This window comes from Coenobita brevimanus, chromosome 5 (assembly GCF_032717465.1).
Source record: "Coenobita brevimanus isolate Jiangsu-jjx chromosome 5, ASM3271746v2, whole genome shotgun sequence".
Taxonomy (NCBI): Eukaryota; Metazoa; Arthropoda; class Malacostraca; order Decapoda; family Coenobitidae; genus Coenobita; species Coenobita brevimanus.
The window spans coordinates 36,310,658-36,328,917 of NC_136958.1; the positions used below are offsets into that span (position 1 = coordinate 36,310,658).

Genomic DNA, 18,260 nt, shown 5'->3' on the forward strand with positions numbered 1-18,260 from the left:
GAGAATGTATGTGAGTGAGGTGGATGGAAAGAGAAGGAGGGTGAGACCAAGAATGAGATGCAGGGAAGGGGATATAAGTTGGAGGGAGGGCAGCAAAATTGCAGGGTGACATGGATGTGATTTGTCTGTAGCCACCTCTTACAGGATTAATGTGTCTGGATATAGATAGATAGGTAGACTTAAGGTGTGTCCCCAGTTCTTGGAGTAATTGGCTCTTATCTGTTTTGATCATCATCCCATCATTGCTGAACAAAATAGGAAAGGGTATGATATATTCAAAAGATCTTTTGTAGTGTGACCATGATAACAGGCAATCTCATTGTTCAGTCTCTATTATTTGTCTCCTTCACTTCCTTTTTTATTGTCTTCTCTGGCTTCTTTCTTGTAATTTTCATTGTTTGGAGTTTCATTTGATGAATTGTATCATTAAGTTGTGTGCTCCTCTGAACCAAACTTTTGCATCTAAATTCTGTATACCTCTCTTCTCCCTTAATAAATGCATTCAGCATTTCATTTCAGATATCTTATGACATAATTGCTTTCATCACAAAATTTTGCAGTTTTCAGTAAACATTGTGGTAGGTGATGGCGACCATCATCCACTCACTTGATGTAGTGCTGCCTACTTCCTTAGCTTTTATCATTCTTTTTCTGTGCCTGCGCTCCTCTCTTCCTATTTCTCCTATCTTTCCTGTCACTTCTTATTCCTTTTCTTTCCTTTACAGGTGGCTTTACATTGAGTGACAAGCCAAATGGTTTCCTGTAAGCCAAGAAACCATTTACAGCGCTGGGTGGTAACCATATAACCAAACCATACGTGCTCCCTACGTGTCAACAAGTGGGTTGGTGGAGGGTTGGTGCCCCTCCCTGTAAAACAACTAACTCAGTGTCAAATGGCCACCCTTTACGGATTATGGTGTCTGGCAATAGATAGATAGATAGACAGTAAACACTGAAAGATGGGGGAGCTGTTCTCAATATATATGACCATTGCCTGTATCTGGGACTTTTTGTGTTGTAGTAGCTTGTGATGACTCACAATGGGTATTTGACCCTTGTGTGCTCTCCAACACTCCAGCATATTCACAGTGAAGATTCTTCACTGCCATCACTTCATGAAAACTCAGGGCCTATTGAGCCACGTACTGCTTGTGTCTGGCATGTCCAATAACTCCATCACTGCACCTGGATGACAGGTTGATACCCTGCTCTAGTTTCTGGTCACCACTGACAGCAGTGAAATGACTAGGTTTGTCCTTGGTGGAAATGTTCCCATTTGAGAATTTCTCATTAACCGATGATGCACTTTGAGGAACGTGTCGCATGTCTTACAGGTGGATAGAACCCCAGTGGAGGTAGTTTGTGGAATCTAATGCAGCAAACAGATATAGGGCACATGGCACAGCATCAAGATGGATCTTCCATATGCCATCATGATCAGCTGTCAACATATCATGTACAGCAGCCATTAGAAGGGGAAACTGAGCCCAGAATTTGAAGTTTTCACTTACAGCAGACCAGGTTTCAGTGAAGCTGTTCAGATCAGTAGCAATGTATGTCTGACTGTAATCAATGTACGAACTTGTGACACTTGAGTTCATCTTTGTAAGAAGAGCAAGTTTTGGTGCATATGATTCATTTCCTTTCTCAGTTAATATTCCTTATAGAGGAGTCACTTGAAAGCTTCAGCAAGAAGTTGCATACCTTCAAGAGTATGGTCATTAGGAATCAAATTTTGAATGACATCTGGACCAGTGACACAAGCCTGCAACCAAGTGACATCAGCTCTACTTCCATCTTGGAATTTTCCAGTGCACTTGACAATGATTTTCACCGAGTGAAATGTTCCTAACATTGTAACTAGGGTGTAAAATTCATCAGATTGCATCAGTTGAATACCCCTGATGATGCTATGGGATCTTTGTATGCAGTATGTTAGGAGTGTAATTCTGTATGGTAGTGAGACCTGGGCAGTAAAGGAAGAGGATACTCGCAGGCTCAAACATACTGAAATGGCAATGATTGGGTGGACGTGCAGTGTGTCCATGAGTGCAAGGCCTGGGGGGGCTAGGTTTACGATAGAGGAATTGAGAGTTGGGATGGGACTGGATTGTATTGGTGTAGTGATGAGGAGAGGTAGATTGAGATGGTTTGGGCATGTGGAGAGGAAGGAGGATGCTAATTGGGTGCAAAAAGTGAGAAGTGTTAATGTTGGGGGTAGAGATAGACCAAAAAAGATGTGAGACGAGGTCACTGAGTGTGACCTTAGGGTTAAGGGACTGAATAGGGAAGCTGCCAGAGATCGAGCAGCATGGAGAGCCGCCATTAGGTGACCAAGGCCGGTGCACGCAAGCATGTTGGAGCCTTCAAAAATGAAAACAAATGAAAATAATTTAGTGTACTCCCTCATCACAATACACAGAAATTTCTCTTGAAGCAGTTGTGTACAGATTGGCATAAAATTCTTCATTCCAGAATATAGTGTTGCATATTAAGTAACAGGGTAAGACAGAGCAGGCAAGAATGCACGAATGTTCACTGGAGCGTTTTCTTTTGTCCAAACAGAGTTGCTTTTACTCCAAGAAGGTGTCATTTATGACTGGATAAATAGACTTTTTTTTTTTTTTTAAATAAACATCTAAGTAGCTAAGAGACAGTCAGTTTTACAGTTTTGCTTCCTCAGCTTCTTCACATTTGTAAATATGCTCTTTCACATCATAAGAATTGGAGAAATCCAGGTGATGTGCCGATTAGTGAAAGTCTTATAGTATTTGACAAGATAAGATTGCTTTGAAAGCTTGGGGCCCATGTGTGACCTGTGTGATAGATATCTTGTTTTTTTCTGGTTAATGATAGTGGTTTGTTTTGGTTAAGCACAGTCATTGTGCCATGTTTAGAGACGTAGCTCGTTCATGGTCCCAGCTGTCAATAGCACCAGACATGAATTATCCAGGGTCAAAGTGACTGGGTAGTGCTACACAATCTTTGTTGTTTTGTGCTGCAAAAAATGCAAGGTCATGTTGATACCTATGGAGCTCAGTGAAGCTGAGTCCTAGTCCTTAGTCCTTCGTGGTTTAAGATCATGGCCACAATTAAGCCCCCACATCCAAGATTCAGCATTCATGATGTGCATGAGAGTTCTGCCACAGTAGTACACATAGTACATTACTTGTAAGAGAAATTGTACTTCTTGACAGTGTTTTGTGGAGGGGTGATCATTTTCTTTATTTATCTTGGTCGTCATTTGTGTCATGATCATCATCGTCATGACCATCATCGTAATCATCCTCATGATCTATGCTATCAGTACAGTGAGTCCTTGATAAACAAAAACCTGAAGTACAAATTTTTGATGTTACGAAAACGATGAATATAGGACAGATTCCACAATACGAAAGTATCTGTCTCAATTATACGAAAAGCGATATGAAAGGAAATACAAAAAATTCATAATGGGCGCTTGCTTGTGGTGAGGAAATGAACTAACCCCTCTCTGATAAACAGTTTTTCGCACGCCTCTCAGTTGAGTTCATGGTTTCGAGACAATTCGCCGTCAGGTCGATTCCCCATCATGTATTGACATATCAGTTTATTTAGCAAGTATATTAGTTTTCGATTTATATGAGTTATAAAGGTGATGGTGGTTTATTCTTTTTATGATAAATGTAAAATATGGCATCAAATAGTTGGTATTAATGGAGAAAAATATATATACAGTATGTACAGTGAGTCCTTGATATACAAAAGGGATAGGGACCAAAAAAAACTTTCGTAATTCGAAATTTTGTATATCGAAACGATTTTCCCCATTGAAATATACATATAAATGGGGGGATGCATCCCAGGACCCCATTCTGACCCCCACCTAAACTTCACCCCCCCCATTAAGAAGTAAGCAATACCTGTATACAATTTTAGAGAAGGAGGTGGCCATATTCTTGTACATCTCCTTTTTCTTCGTCACAGTCCCAATGGTGGACACAGCAAGGCCTAAAGCACGCCCAATCTCCAAGACTCCCTGCCCCACGTCATGGGATCTTATAATTTCCAATTTCCTTTCCAGAATTAGAGTACGATGCTGCTGCTTCTTTGCAGCTCCCCAATGCTGGAGATGATGCAGGGCGCTTGGGAGGCACGGCAAAACAATACGAAAAGGTGAAGGACTGCAAAAATATCCTCACATACAGCGAGGCTGTGAGGAGAGGAGGGAATTGGACTCAACTGAGAAGCATGTGAAAATTTGTTTACCAGAGAGGAGTTAGTTCGTTTTCTCTCGGGAAGCGAGTGTGGCACTATGCACCGCGCCCATTTTGAATTTTTCTTACAGTATTCCATTAACCCCTTCATAGCTGCCAGCCTTGAACAACACTTCACTCTTTCGATGTCAATGACGTTGAGTTAGGGCATTATAGAAAACTGCGAACAATTATGGGAAGGGAACGAAGGTCACTGGTGTGTGTACATGACCCTACTCTACCATCCCATCAGTCAGGCGTTCTCTTCACTCCAGATGGATTCGCCGATGTTTACATGCTTATGTTACATGCACCCCAATTTTGAGTAAGTTTCTTTCAGCAAGAGAACATAATTTACCACCCTCAAAAGAGTCAGAAAAATATAGAAGACAAACTAGAGGAATATGAACTGAATTGGTAAGGTCTTTAGGCTCTATGCTTACACGAAAGATTATGGGTTTTATAAGTTTAAGAGACGACATGGAACAAAAATGTTCGCTAATCAGAAAAAAATTACTCTTTTGTCCCACTTGTTCCCGTAGGTATCGTTCGGTATCACTCTTCCCAATATATTTTGGACCGACTGAGCACAGTTATTTCTGCTCCTTAGAGTTAGTGTACATTTACTGCTCATTCTTTTGTTTGTTCTTATGTGTATGTGTGAAAGAGAGAGGACTGATACAAACAATAATGTATTCCATTATGGCTTTTATAGCTGCTGGCCCTGAACAATGCCTTACTGTACTGGTGTCAGTGATGTTGAGTTAAGGTGAGATATAAAAAACTGCGAGCAATTATGGGAAGGGAATGAGGGTCACTGGTGTGTTTACACGACCCTACTCTACCACCTCAAGCAGTCTGGCGTTCACAGTTCACTTCATCTCTACCACCTCAAGCAGTCTGGCATTCACAGTTCACTTCATCCCAGATGTTTTCGGCTGATGTATACATGCTGATGTAACACACATCCTAATTTTATTAATTCTTACATGAATCATAGCAAATCACAGGATGGGTTTAGGGGAAAAAATAATAAAAAAAAAGCCAGGTGTGCCAGACGAGTGTTTTCACATATGTAAGAAAAAGAAATTGATTTTAGAACTTTGAAAAAATGGTCCCAAGGCTGACCACGGGAGCAAGCAAATATCTGAACCCACAGTCATTGAGGAGGCTAGACATACGTGTTACTTTAAGCAGTAAAAGCACCTTACCAAATCAGTTCTTCCTGATAGTCTGTCATATTTTTCAGATTATTTCTGGGTTGGTAAATACAGTAAACATTTCTTATTAAATCTGTTTTGCCGTCATTTTTAGCTGTTCTGGTGTGACAACTCTTGTTTATTTCATTAACATAATAGCGGAAAGGACTGTTCATCCCTAAGTGTTTAACTAAACCTGGATTAACCGAGCTTATCTGTACCTAATAATTTTAACCTAACCTAACCTCCAGTCGGGAAATTGGGAAACAATATCCACCTTTGAGCACGTTGAGTTTCTTCCCCTGCTCTGGAAATGATTATAGGGGAAAGTGGCGATAATGACAGGGAGGAAATTTTTCAGCAAGAAAACTGAAAGTTGTCAGAAAATTACAGAAACAAGCTGGAGGATTATGAATTGAGTTGGAAAGATCTTTCTGCTGCATCAAGTGTACAGTGAAAGACACAAGTATCTTCCCAAAGTCTGACGAATATAGCGTGGAAAAATCGAACCATTTGAAACACGCACTAGTAGAAACAGGGTTTTCATTGTATTTCGCCTGGTGTAAATTTTCTTCAGACTGAACTGGGAAGATAGTTGTGTCTTTCATTGTACATTTACCGATAAATAAATCAATCTAACAGTACTTGTGTTTTGTCTCCACCAGATTAATCGTGATTTCAGACTCTTCAGGCACTTCTTCACATCATAATTAAAGTCAGGATAATCAGGCTATCTCTGCATTTCCTTTCGTATCGAGTATCGATTTTCGTATCATCAAGACAGATATTTTCGTACTGTGGAATTTGTCCTATATTAATCGATTTCGTACCATCGAAAATTCGTACTTCGGGTTTTCATATTTCGAGGACTCACTGTATATTGAAACGTGAATCAGGTGACGTACAATGTTTCACTTCATCTAATAACATAAGGCTACATATGAGACATTGGCATTTATTTAAATGCCTAAAAGCCTCAAGTGAATGATCAATATACTTTAAAATTATATGAATAATCTTCATATTACGTCCACATTCTCAGCTAATCAATCAGTCTCAACTGACTGCATCCAAAAATTACAATAAAAATTACTGAAGACAGCTATGGGAGATGCCAGATTATAATTCAAAGTCGACTACAGCAAGGCAGAAGCAAGTTAATTATTGACTACAAGTGCAAATTATAAATAATATCCAAAGCCTGTGCTGTTGAATGAACATAGACCTTGATAGCTCCCCATGGAATTAATTATTATAGTATTAATCAGTTAATATTAAATATATTTGTAGAATGACGGGGAATCGTCTTGGGTGCGAATTGTCCTCACGGGGAATCGTCCACGTTTTGATGGTAAATTGACTTCACGGCGAATTGTCCCGGAACCGAGTCCACGTCACTCCTTTCAGCTTCACTGTACGTGAGGATGTTTTTGCAGCTCTACACCTTTTTGTACTGTTAAGACATGGCTCCCAAGCGCCCTGCATCATCTCCAGCATCGGAGGAGCCCACTGCCAAGAAGAAGCAGCACCGTACTCTAACTCTGGAGAGGAAATTGGAAATTATAAGACACCATGAGGAGGGGCAGGGAGTCTCGGAAATTGGATGTGCTTTAGGCCTTGCAGCTACCATTGGGACTGTGACCAAGAAAAAGGAGATGTACAAGAAAATGGCCACCTCGTTCTCTACATCTACAGGTATTACTTGCTTCTACAGATATTACTTACTTCAAAATAGGAAAGGTAAAGTTTCGGTGGGGGGTCCAAGGGGGTCTACATCTACAGGTATTACTTACTTCTACAGGTATTACTTACTTCAAAATAGGAGGGGTGAAGTTTAGGTGGGGGGTCCGAGGAGGTCCTGGGACGCATCCCCCCATTTCTGTGTATATTTTAGTGGGGAAAATCGTTCCAATATACGAAGTTTTGGATTACAAAAGTTTTTTTTTTGTTCCCTATGCTTTTTGTATATTGAAGGCTTACTGTAGGAGGCTTCTCCTCTGCCATGGTTGCTTCTGCTGTCGCCTAATTTTTTTTTTTTTTTTTTTTTTTTTTTTTTTTTTTTTCATATACAAGGAAGAAGGAGCTAAAGGCTAGGAGCCAGCAAGTTGTTCTCTCCAAGAAAAAACAAAAACAAGATAACAAGAGAGCCAAATTCAAGATCTGTTCATTTTGAGATGCCAGGACACATTGCGTTTGAAAAGCTGGACACCATAGACAGTAGGAAATACAGGCAGAGGGAAACAATTCCAGAGTTGTCCTGTTGCATACATGAAGGACTGGGAATAACGGTTAACTCTTGCATTACAGAGTTGGACAGAAAAGGGATGAGTTTGTTGTTAGACAGGTGCTATGTGCCTGCCGTAATGATGGAGGGTTGCAAGCAGACAGTTCAGAGGAGCAGCGAGCATTGAAGTAACGATAGAAAGGATATAAAGTTGCAACAGTGTGGCAGTGAGACAGAGGTTGAAGGGAGCCAGTAAGAGGAGGAGCGTTAATGAAAGGAGAAGCACTTTGGCTTTCTTACTTTACTTATAAGTAATGGCCCCATCATATGGCCTGTAGCATTGCAAGACAAAAGTAGAGTGATGCTTACCTTATCAACTTCCCTAGCCCTGCTTTGCCTGTGTTATTTCAAGATATACATAGTCCATGGCATTCTTTTGTATTGCGTACCTGTCTCTTCTATGTTATAAATTTGCTCAGCAGTATAACTCCCATCCCTGATGATTCCCTTTAGGACATCCACGAATGTCTCTGCTGCCCCGGCATCCACTGACACTCATTCCCTTGTCACCTGTACTCTTTTCAAATCCTTCCTTTTCCAAAATTTGCCAAACCAACCACTCAACACCATAAATCTGGCGGGGGGTTGGGACAGCTTACGGCAAGCAACAGCATACAGGTGGTGGGCTGTCCTCCTTACGTTATTGGGGTCGATTGGAACTCCTTCCCCTCCTTTCAGTTCAAGTACATGATCAGGAGCCTCTCCATCAGCACAAGTGCAGGGTCAGACACTCAAACCCATGGGAGATCTCCCATTGGCCCTCACGGTCTTCATAATGGCGTCCTTCTTCCCCAGGTTTGTACAAATAGGTGACTTGTTTGCCTGATACACCTTGGTGATGACACAATTACGTTCTCCTCTCTCCTTCTGCTTGATGACATCAAGCTTCTGCTCCTGGGTCAGACTCTTTCAACGTCTCGCAGGGTCATGGTGTGGCAGCATGGTCGGGCTGGGTCGGGTGGCCAAAAAAAGAGCAAAGATAACACACAGCACATGTGGAGCCAGAGCGTGGGGAGAGGGTAAGCTCAGGTGGGGCAGGAATGCTAAGTGGACCGTGATGACCCTCCACACAGACACGTGACAGCCATACGTCACAGGCAGATGCAACTCACACGATGACCATCGCTGCCTACGTTATGTCCATTTCTCACCACGTTATGACCAGTTTTTTGCATAATGACTGTTTAAACCATAATTTGTGGCCTCAGGCCATGTAATCTCTATCATTGCAGCATAGTATGATTTTCAAAAAAATGGGGAGATTTTTTCATCCGCGTTATATCTGTCATTTTCGCGTTTTGACCATTTTCTGGCCTCAAAAACTGCCTTCCATGTTATGTGAGGTTTGCGCACTCTGATCGCATGTTATGTGAGCCTTGACTGTATGTTAAAAATCAGAGATAATGCAGGATTGAGTTGGATATTTTCAGAAGTTAGAGGATACTTCTTTGGAAGATTTTGCCTGTTTGACATTGTAAGAACTGAGTTTTTGATGCATTAAAAACAAGATTAACTTAACCCAGTCATAGATATGAGCCAGGTTATACAGGGGAAAAAAAAAAAAAAAAAAAATCTAAGTAAGAGATCAGGAATATTCACATCACTACATGCAAGTTTTTAGATCTTGGCCTTCACATAAACTGTCCTCAAGACCAAAACCATAACCATCAAGAGACATCATGATCATCCTAGCATACACTTGTGCAGGATCAACAGAGTGGGTGGTCTCAGCTAAAGCAGTTGCAGAAATATGTGATATAGAAAATATCATCAGGGATTCACACAAAGCGTCAGGATAAGTGAAAGCTATTTCACTACCAAATGCTTGATCAAGAAAATGTTCACATCTCTGTTAGGGAAATTACATTTATGATCTATACTGGTAAGTGATCTTGGATGATATTCAGCTCATAGCCCTTGCCATTTTTCAGGCCTTGTTCCAACTCTGGCAAAATCTGATTCCAAGCCACCTGTTTAGCAGACAGTTTTGGTGCCACATCCTTGGAATGTGAGCTGCTCTTGTACAGCTGCTTAAGCATGCATTCATTTTGGGAGTACAGATCAGCTCCAAACATAAAGTGGATCTTGAAGGCCACAAGTTCGATCAAAAACATTGTCGTGAACGAAATTAGTTGTCCTCAGTTGTTAGACATATTACAAATAATGTACTTTGCATTCTCAGTGATGCTGTTGTTGTACACCCACCTCAAATTGACTTAGGACCTACACACAGAATTGCTATGGGAGAGTTGTCTGTCTTTGCTTTGTGTTTCCACCTCTACCAAGTGAATTTTTTGGGCAAGTAGTAACTGACAACTCCTCTGGTGTTGACAGGAGGTGGTGAAACACTCAGCATGTCAGTGCTTGCCCAGAAGCGAGAGTGGGAGTATATGTTCCTGTCATTCCGAGCTTGCACCTCCCTCTTTTTTCGTATGCATTACTGTTTGCCCTATTATTTTCCTAGAGTCGAGTTTTCATGCCTGGAAAGTACTGCTCTGGGAATGAGAGGGTCCGTATGATTGCATGGAGGCAGGATAATGTTCTTATCAACACGATTTGTGAATGTACTGAACGCGCAAAGTCGACCATCATGAAGATTCTTTCTGCAGCGCACAGCCTCCCACCTGCTGTTGTACCAGAGTACAAGCATGGCGGTGGAAAGAAGAGGACGACTTCCAGAGGTACAGATATGCTTCTGAAGAGGGCAGTAATCAAGAATCCTTGACTGACAGCAGCAGAATTGAAGAGAATGCATCCCCTGCTGATACAAGATGTCTCAGTTTGAACTATTCAACACTGCTTGCAGAAGGAGCTGGGTTTGCCAAGCTGCATCGCAGCCAAGAAACCGCTTCTCACTGACTGCATGAAGAAGCAGTGCATTCAGTTTGCCAAGAAGTATGCACACTGGACATCGGAGGAGTGGAGAAAAGTTATGTTTTCCAATCAAAGCACATTTCAAAAGTTCCAAGTGCATTCTGCCAAGGTTCGTCGCCCTGCCATCCGTAGTCGACATGACCTTGATTACACGGTGCCAACTGTTAAGCACCCACAATCAGTAAAGGTATGGGGGTGTTTCTCAGGTGAAATGGGAAGGGGAGGCCTCTACTTTCTTCCCAAGAACTTGATGATGGATGGTGGCCGGTACATTCAAGTTCTGAAAGGTCATTTGTTAAACTTCTTTGCTATTCATGGGTGTGACTTTTTCATGCATGATTCAGCTCCATGTCTCAAGTCAAGAAAGGTGACAAAATGGCTTCAGGATAATCGAATTGAGGTCCTCGACTGCCCTGGCAATAGTCCAGATCTAAATCAGATAGAAAACTTCTGGGCAAAGATGAAGAAAATCATGGCAGGGAAGACGATACCCAATCTGGACAACCTCAAGACTGAACTGACAAATGTTTGATGCAAAGAAATGTCCTTAGATTACTTTAGAGATCTAAGTGATTCCATTCCAAAACACAGTGTCTGATTCAGTCCGGTGAGATGGCGAACGAGGATATCAGGAATTTGAAGCATGAAAATATCGAATTGAGGAGAAAACTAGAAGAGAGTAGTAATACAACGGAGAAGGTGAGTAGTGTATTAGAAGAGCATAAGGCAAAGTGGGCATATGTAGAAGAAGAACAGAAAGAAGTGGTCAGCTTAAGGGAAATCATTCAGGAAGAAAGGGATATGAACAAGAAAAAAATGGAAGAAAATGCAGTGAAAATACTGAAGAAAAAAGAGAAAATAGTGAGAGAATCTGTAGAAAGGAACAGATGTGTGGTACCGTAATATTTGGAAACGGAGGGGAGGAAGAAAAGGTTAGATCCGTGAGACTCGAGAGAGACACGAACCTGGTGAAATGAATATTAGGCAAGATTGATCCCGAAGGAGACAGGTGGGTAAAAGAAACTGAGGAAGTAAGGAGGATAGGGCCTTATAAGAAAAGGGAAACAAGACCAATGAGAGTCAAGTTGTCATCAGAAAGTGCAGTAATTGATATACTAAAGTGACCTGGAAACTAAGCAAGGAGGCAGGGATGGAAAATATTATAATATGAAAAGATTTGAATGAAGAAGAAAGAGAAGTTTTAAAATCATTGAAAGAACAAGTAAAGGAAAAAAATGATAAGAGGACAGAGGAAGAATGGAAAACTTTTTTTTGGAGAGTGATGGATATGAAAGTTAGGAAGTGGTATGTGAGGAAATAGAACTGAAGGAAACTAAGGGGGATGGCTATGAAAGAACAGAAATTGAGGAAGTGGTACGAACAGACAGAAGGAGAGAAGAGGATATAAAAAACATCAAAAATAATTTGAAGGTGGTATATACTAATGTTGATGGTTTAATATCGGCAAGGCTTGAAATTAACGATTTCTTGAGAGAATATGAACCTGATGTCATGTGCTTTGTAGAGACCAAGTTAAGAGAAGATATTGATGTTCATTTGGGAGATGGTAAATTCAAACTGTGAAAAGACAAAAAAAAAAAACGAGAGGAGGAGTGATGATAGCAGTGAAGAACATTAATGTAGATACTGTGGAAATGGGAGAAGGCAAGGCTGAAGTGATATATACGAAATTAGAAACTGGAGAGAATGTTAAGAGAGATATGGCGGTACTGTATGTTCCCCCTCAGACGAGAGCATGGAATGATGACAAATACCAGATGTTGTCAGATTTTTTTTTTTTTTTTTTTTTTTTTTTTTTAAATAACAGAACGGAGGAAGGAAAAACCATCCATCCATCCATCCATTGCCAGACGCCATGTATCCCAAACGGGGTGGCCAACGGCTTAGAGTTAATTGTTTTACAGGGAGGGGCACTAATCCTCCACCAACCCCACTTGACACGTAGGGATGAAAAACAAATGGAGGAAAAAAATTATCCATACACCAGATTATTGGTGTCCTCTGTTCGCAAAATATCTGTAGCAGTTAGACTTGAACAGTTGTAGGTTGAAATTTGGAGGAAAACAACTCTGGGGAAGCGAGTTCCAGAGAGATGCAGTTCGAGGAATGAAAGAATTCTGATAGGCAGAAGTTCTGCAATATGGTTGAGTGACATTCCAGTCATGAGCGCTACCAGATGCCCGTGTAGCACGAGGGAAGGCATGGAGAGGTGGCACCATGGACGCAACTTCGTCTGAGCATTTGCCAAAAAAATATCTGTAAAATAATGCAAGGGAAGCAACATTCCTTCTTACTTGCAGGGGAGGTAGTTTATATGTAATGGCAGGGTTGTTAATGATTCTAACAGCTTTATTCTGAATTTTGTCTAGTTGTCTTAATGCAACCTCTCCACAACCATTCCACAAGGGTGAGCAATATTCAAGCTGAGAGCGCACATGACTCTTATAAATTATAGCTAACTGCTCATCGGCGAAGAAGTTACGGACTTTGTACAATAATCCAAGTTTCTTTGAGGCGGTTTTAGCAAGTGATCTGACATGAGAGGTCCAGCTGAGGGCACTGTTAAATGAGACACCAAGAATTTCAATACTTTTGGAGATGGGAATATTAGTAGCACTGAAGGTAATGTACGAATCTGGCAATATCTGTCTATTAGTAAACTGTATATATTTAGTTTTACTAGCATTAAAAGAAACAAGGTTGTTTTGTCCCCATTCACTGATTATAGATAGATCTTGATTTATGGAGATGGCTGTACTGAGTTGAGAGGTAGAGATATCAGACTTTGTAAATGGATGTCTGAGTGTGAATGAACTATGTAGTGTTGAGTCATCTGCATATGAGTGAATGGGATTGTGAGTGACAGATAATAGATCATTAATATGAACCAGAAATAGGGTTGGCGCCAGAACTGATCCCTGCGGCACGCCGGCGTTAATTGAGTGGAAATTCGAATATACATCATCTACTTTTACTCTTATTTTCCTGTCACTAAGATAAGAAGAAATCAAAGGAACAAAAGACGTTAGTCCATAGCAAGGGAGTTTGGACAGCAGGGAACGGTGCCATACTCTGTCGAAAGCTTTAGAGATATCAAGAGCTACTGCATGAGTTTCTCCATGTAGATCAATTGATTGATGGATGGTATGAGTTAGGAGATTGAGTATGTCAATGGTGGATCTTTCGTGGCGAAAACCGTATTGTCTATCATTAATTAAGTTGTTGGATTCAAGATGTTTAACAATATGCATATTAATTAAAGTTTCAAATACCTTACCAAGAGAAGATGTGATAGCTATTGGTCTGTAATTGGAGGGGTCAGACGAACTTCCTTTCTTCGGAACTGGGTGGATATTGGCTTCTTTCCATGAATTTGGGAATAAAGAAGTACGTATGCATAGTCTGAATAATTTAGCTAGGACAGAGGCAAGTTCAGGGGAACACTTTTTCAAAACAATTGGCGGAATTCCATCTGGACCTGGAGCTTTGTTGGTAGGTAAATTGTCTAGGATGGATTTTACAAATCTTGTCTGTATTTTAAGTGGGGCAATTTCGGGAGAATCAAGTTCCAGTACTGAGACATTCTGGCTGGTATCATCTATGGTAGAGTTTCTTGCAAAGGTACTAGCAAAGATATCTGCTTTCCCACGTGGGTCACTTGTAATATTGCCATCTGAAGATTTTAGTGGGGGAATGGAAGATGACTTGTTAAAGTTATTATTGAAAGAATTAAGAGTTGACCAGAATATTCTATTGTCATTAGGGTTGTTAAGTAGTTTTGATGCTTGCTTTTGAAGAAAGTTTGATTTAGATAGATTTAATACAGCTTTTGCATGATTTCTAGCAATTTTAAATTGGGAGAGTGATTCAGGTGTTTTTTATTTTAAGTAAGAGTTATATGCTAATGACTTTTGGGCTGTTGCTCTGGCACAATTGCCATCAAACCATTTTGGAGAGTTTGATCTTTTAGTGAATTGTTGACTTGGTATGAATAAATCCATACCAGCTAGTATTAAGTCACAAATGTGGGACTGGGTAGAATTGGGATCACTAGAGAAGAAAGACTGCCATGGAATATCAGCAAGATAATTTCTAAATCCATCCCAGTCTGCCCTGTCAAAGTGCCATCGGGTCACCCTGACAGGTTCGGAATGGGGAGGTGTAGGAGGGTTAACTAATGAAGCTTTGATGAGATTGTGGTCAGAGGATCCAAGTGGTGACAGTACCTCTATCCTGTATTGATCTGGATTATTTGTCAAGAATAAATCCAAGAGATGGGCATTATGGTCAGGATTATCAGGTATTCTGGTTGGTTGCTTTACCAACTGGGTGAGATTAAACGATTCCGCAAACAGCTCACCTTCTAGACCAGCCTCGTCAGTCTGGGCAGAATGCAATAACCATTCAACATTGTGTATGTTAAAATCACCCAAAATGGTAATTTCATTGCCAAGGGCAAGGTCAAGGTTACTCAACTGAGTGGATATGGAATCAAATACACTGGGTTCCGAAGAAGCATTGGGAGAACGATAAACTACACAGATATATTTGGTAATGTTTTGGCAATTTAATTTATATAATGAGTAATCAAAACTGGATGAAGTGAAGTTTAAAATAGTATCAACTGCATATTGGGATTTGATATAACAACAGGTGCCGCCCTTGTTTCGAAAGTTTGTAAGGAGATGGTAACCGGGAAAACAAAATGGAGATATATCGGTAGAGGGTGAGATTTGTGGTTCTGTGAGGAAAAGGGCTAAAGGGGATATGGACTGAAGGAAAAAATGAACTGAGTTTAAATTTGTGGATAGGCCGCGGATGTTGGTAAAGAATAAGGCCGCACCGTCACCTCTTCGCCGACGAGCATTCCCGGAAATAGCAACAGTCGCTGCCGGCACAGTCGCTTGATGGCGACCGGGAGGACCCTGTGCCTCCAGCCCTACCCTGCCGGTGGTGGCAATCCGAGGTACCACCTCATTTGATTGTAAGATTACAGCGGCCATTACTTTAGATGTGAATAGAAGGTGTGATGTGTTATGCGCATGAAGTGTGGTGTAGACAGTTGAAGGTAGAGGTATTATGAGAGCATGCTGGCCTACTCTCTGTGTAAATGAATGCACTGAAAATGTTCAGAAAAGGGAGATGGTCAGGATCAAGTCCTGAGGGCTGGTGAAACGGGAGCTCCAGCTCACCCTATCACCAGCTTGCCATCAACCTCGGGAGTACTGCCCTGTTCGACTGGTGCTACAGTCTACTCCTACTACTAGTTATTTACAAAAAATAATTGAGAAAAGCAACAATGTAATTTTGGTAGGTGACTTCGGTAGGTGACTTCCCCCCTGGGGGTAGGTGGGTTTCAAGAATACTCCCCCAGTATCCCTGCTTGTCGTACGAGGCGACTAAAAGGGTTGGTGGTGGGTTAGTGCCCCACCCCGTAAAAAGAACTAACTAAAAAGCAAATAAAGCGCCTCGGACCCGGACGGACCATACGTTGACGACTAAGGAACGGACAAAGGACATTCTGAGGGTAGGAACGTGGAATGTGAGAGGAGTGAATGATGAAGTGAAAGAGAGAGAGATTGTCCAGGTGCTTGAGGATACAAAAGTGGATATATGTGGATTGACTGAAACTAAATGGAAAGGTGAAAGGATGAGAGAATGGGAATACGGTGTAGGTATATGTGCGGGAGTCAGTGAGAATGAGAGGGCAAGAGAGGGAGTATGTCTGATGGTAAGCAAGAAGTGGAAGGAGAATATAAGAGAGTATGGAACAGTGGGTGCAAGGATTGTATGGGTGACGATGAAAGTAGGTATACAAGCATGGGCGATTGTATGTGTGTATGTTCCAACAGAGGATCGAGTGGCATGAGTGAAAGATGAGTTTTGGGCGAGAGTAGAAGCATGTATGGATAAGTTTGAGAGGAGCGAGAGAGTGCTGTTGATTGGAGACATGAATGGCAAAGTTGGGAATGTACGAGTGGATGGAGTGGTTGGTCAGTGGGGTGTGCCAGCTGAAGTAGATGGGAATGGTAGTGCTTTGGTGGACATCTGTGCTGGTAAGGGGTTGGCAATAGCCAACACCTACTTTCGTCATAAGATGATCCACCGGTATACATGGAGAGTAATGAGGAGGATGGATGGTGAACTTGTTGAATAAAAGGCAATGATAGACTACGTGTGTGTGGATGAGCGAATGAGAAGACAAGTGTTGGATGCAAGGGTGTGGAGAGGGTGGGGGAATGGAGTCTCGGACCATCCCTTAGTGATGGCCAAGGTAGAGCTGCAAAGAAAGTGGTTGAGGAGACGAAGGGGAAGACAGGAGGAAGCAGCTCCTGTGAGAAGAGTGGAGAAATTGCAAGATAGTGAGAAAAGGACAGAGTATAAGAGCATAGTGGAAGAAAGATTGGGAAGGTATGAGCTAGAGCAGATGGAAGGGGTGGAAGACGTATGTAAGATATTCACGGAAGAGATAAGCGCAGCGTGTGAGGCGGTTTGTGGAGTGAGGAGGAGATCCAAGGGTGTGCAAGGGACAGCATGGTGGAATGATGAGGTGAAACGAGCTGTGGAACAAAAGAAGAAGGCATATGGTGAATGGTTGGCGAGTAGAGGTAGGGGAGAAGATGAGAGAGAGAAGAGAGAGGTATATGTGAGCAGGAGAAGGGAGGTTAAGAGACTGGTGATGGAGAGTAAGAAGAAAGTGGATGAAGAGTTTGGGAGGAATCTGAGTGTGAAATGGAGGGAGAGTAAGAAATTGTTTTGGAAGGAGGTAAAGAAAGTAAGGCAGTGTGAAAGGGGAAATAGTAGGGGAGTGAAAGATAGGAATAATAGATTGTTGGTGGAGAAGAGAGAGAAATTGAGGAGATGGAAGGAGCACTTTGAGGATTTGTTGAATGTAGAGAGTGAAAGCAGTGTGAGTATAAGTGGTTGGGGAATGGCTGGGAGAAGAAGAGATGAGAGGAGGGAGGAAGAGATCAGTAGGGCGGAAATAGTGGAAGCAACAAAGAAGATCAAGATGGGAAAGGCCCCAGGAATTGATGGAGTGTGTGGTGAAATGCTGAGATATGGGGGTGAGATTGTAGTGGAGTGGATATGGAAGTTATGTAGATTGGCCTGGGAAGAGGGAAGGGTTCCGGAGGACTGGAAATCAGGTATAATTGTTCCTTTATACAAAGGAAAAGGGGAGAGAGAAATATGTGGTAACCATAGGGGTATTTGCCTTGTTAGTGTGACTGGAAAAATATATGGTAGAATATCCATTGATAGGGTTAGGCATATAACAGGAGAGCTAGTTGGAGAAGAACAAGGGGGATTTAGGAAGGGAAAAGGGTGTGTAGATCAGATATTTGTTCTAAGATGTTTAGTGGAGAAGTATCTAGAGAAGGGAAAGAAAGTGTATGCTGCCTTCATGGACTTGGAGAAAGCTTATGACAGAATAGATAGGCAAGGTATGTGGAAGGTATTGAGAATATATGGAGTGGAGGGGAAATTGTTGAGTGCTGTGAAGAGTATGTACGAAGGAGCTAGGGCTACGGTGCGAGTGGATGGTGAGCTGAGTGAGTTCTTTGATCTCAGTGTGGGACTGAAACAAGGTTGTGTGATGTCTCCATGGCTGTTTAATATATACATGGATGGGGTTGTAAAGGAGGT

At 41.6% G+C, this 18,260-nt stretch overlaps 1 protein-coding gene across 1 annotated transcript in view; it reads left to right on the plus strand.

The window, feature by feature from the left end:
- The first annotated feature begins 6,897 nt into the window (after window positions 1–6,897).
- Window positions 6,898–18,260, plus strand: part of LOC145398801 (uncharacterized) — a 647,885-nt gene continuing 636,522 nt past the window's right edge. Inside the window, exons 1-2 of the mRNA XM_080271612.1 lie at window positions 6,898–6,964; window positions 8,429–8,513. Coding sequence (XP_080127738.1) covers window positions 6,898–6,964; window positions 8,429–8,513 — 152 coding nt within the window. The remainder of the gene's footprint in view (window positions 6,965–8,428; window positions 8,514–18,260) is intronic.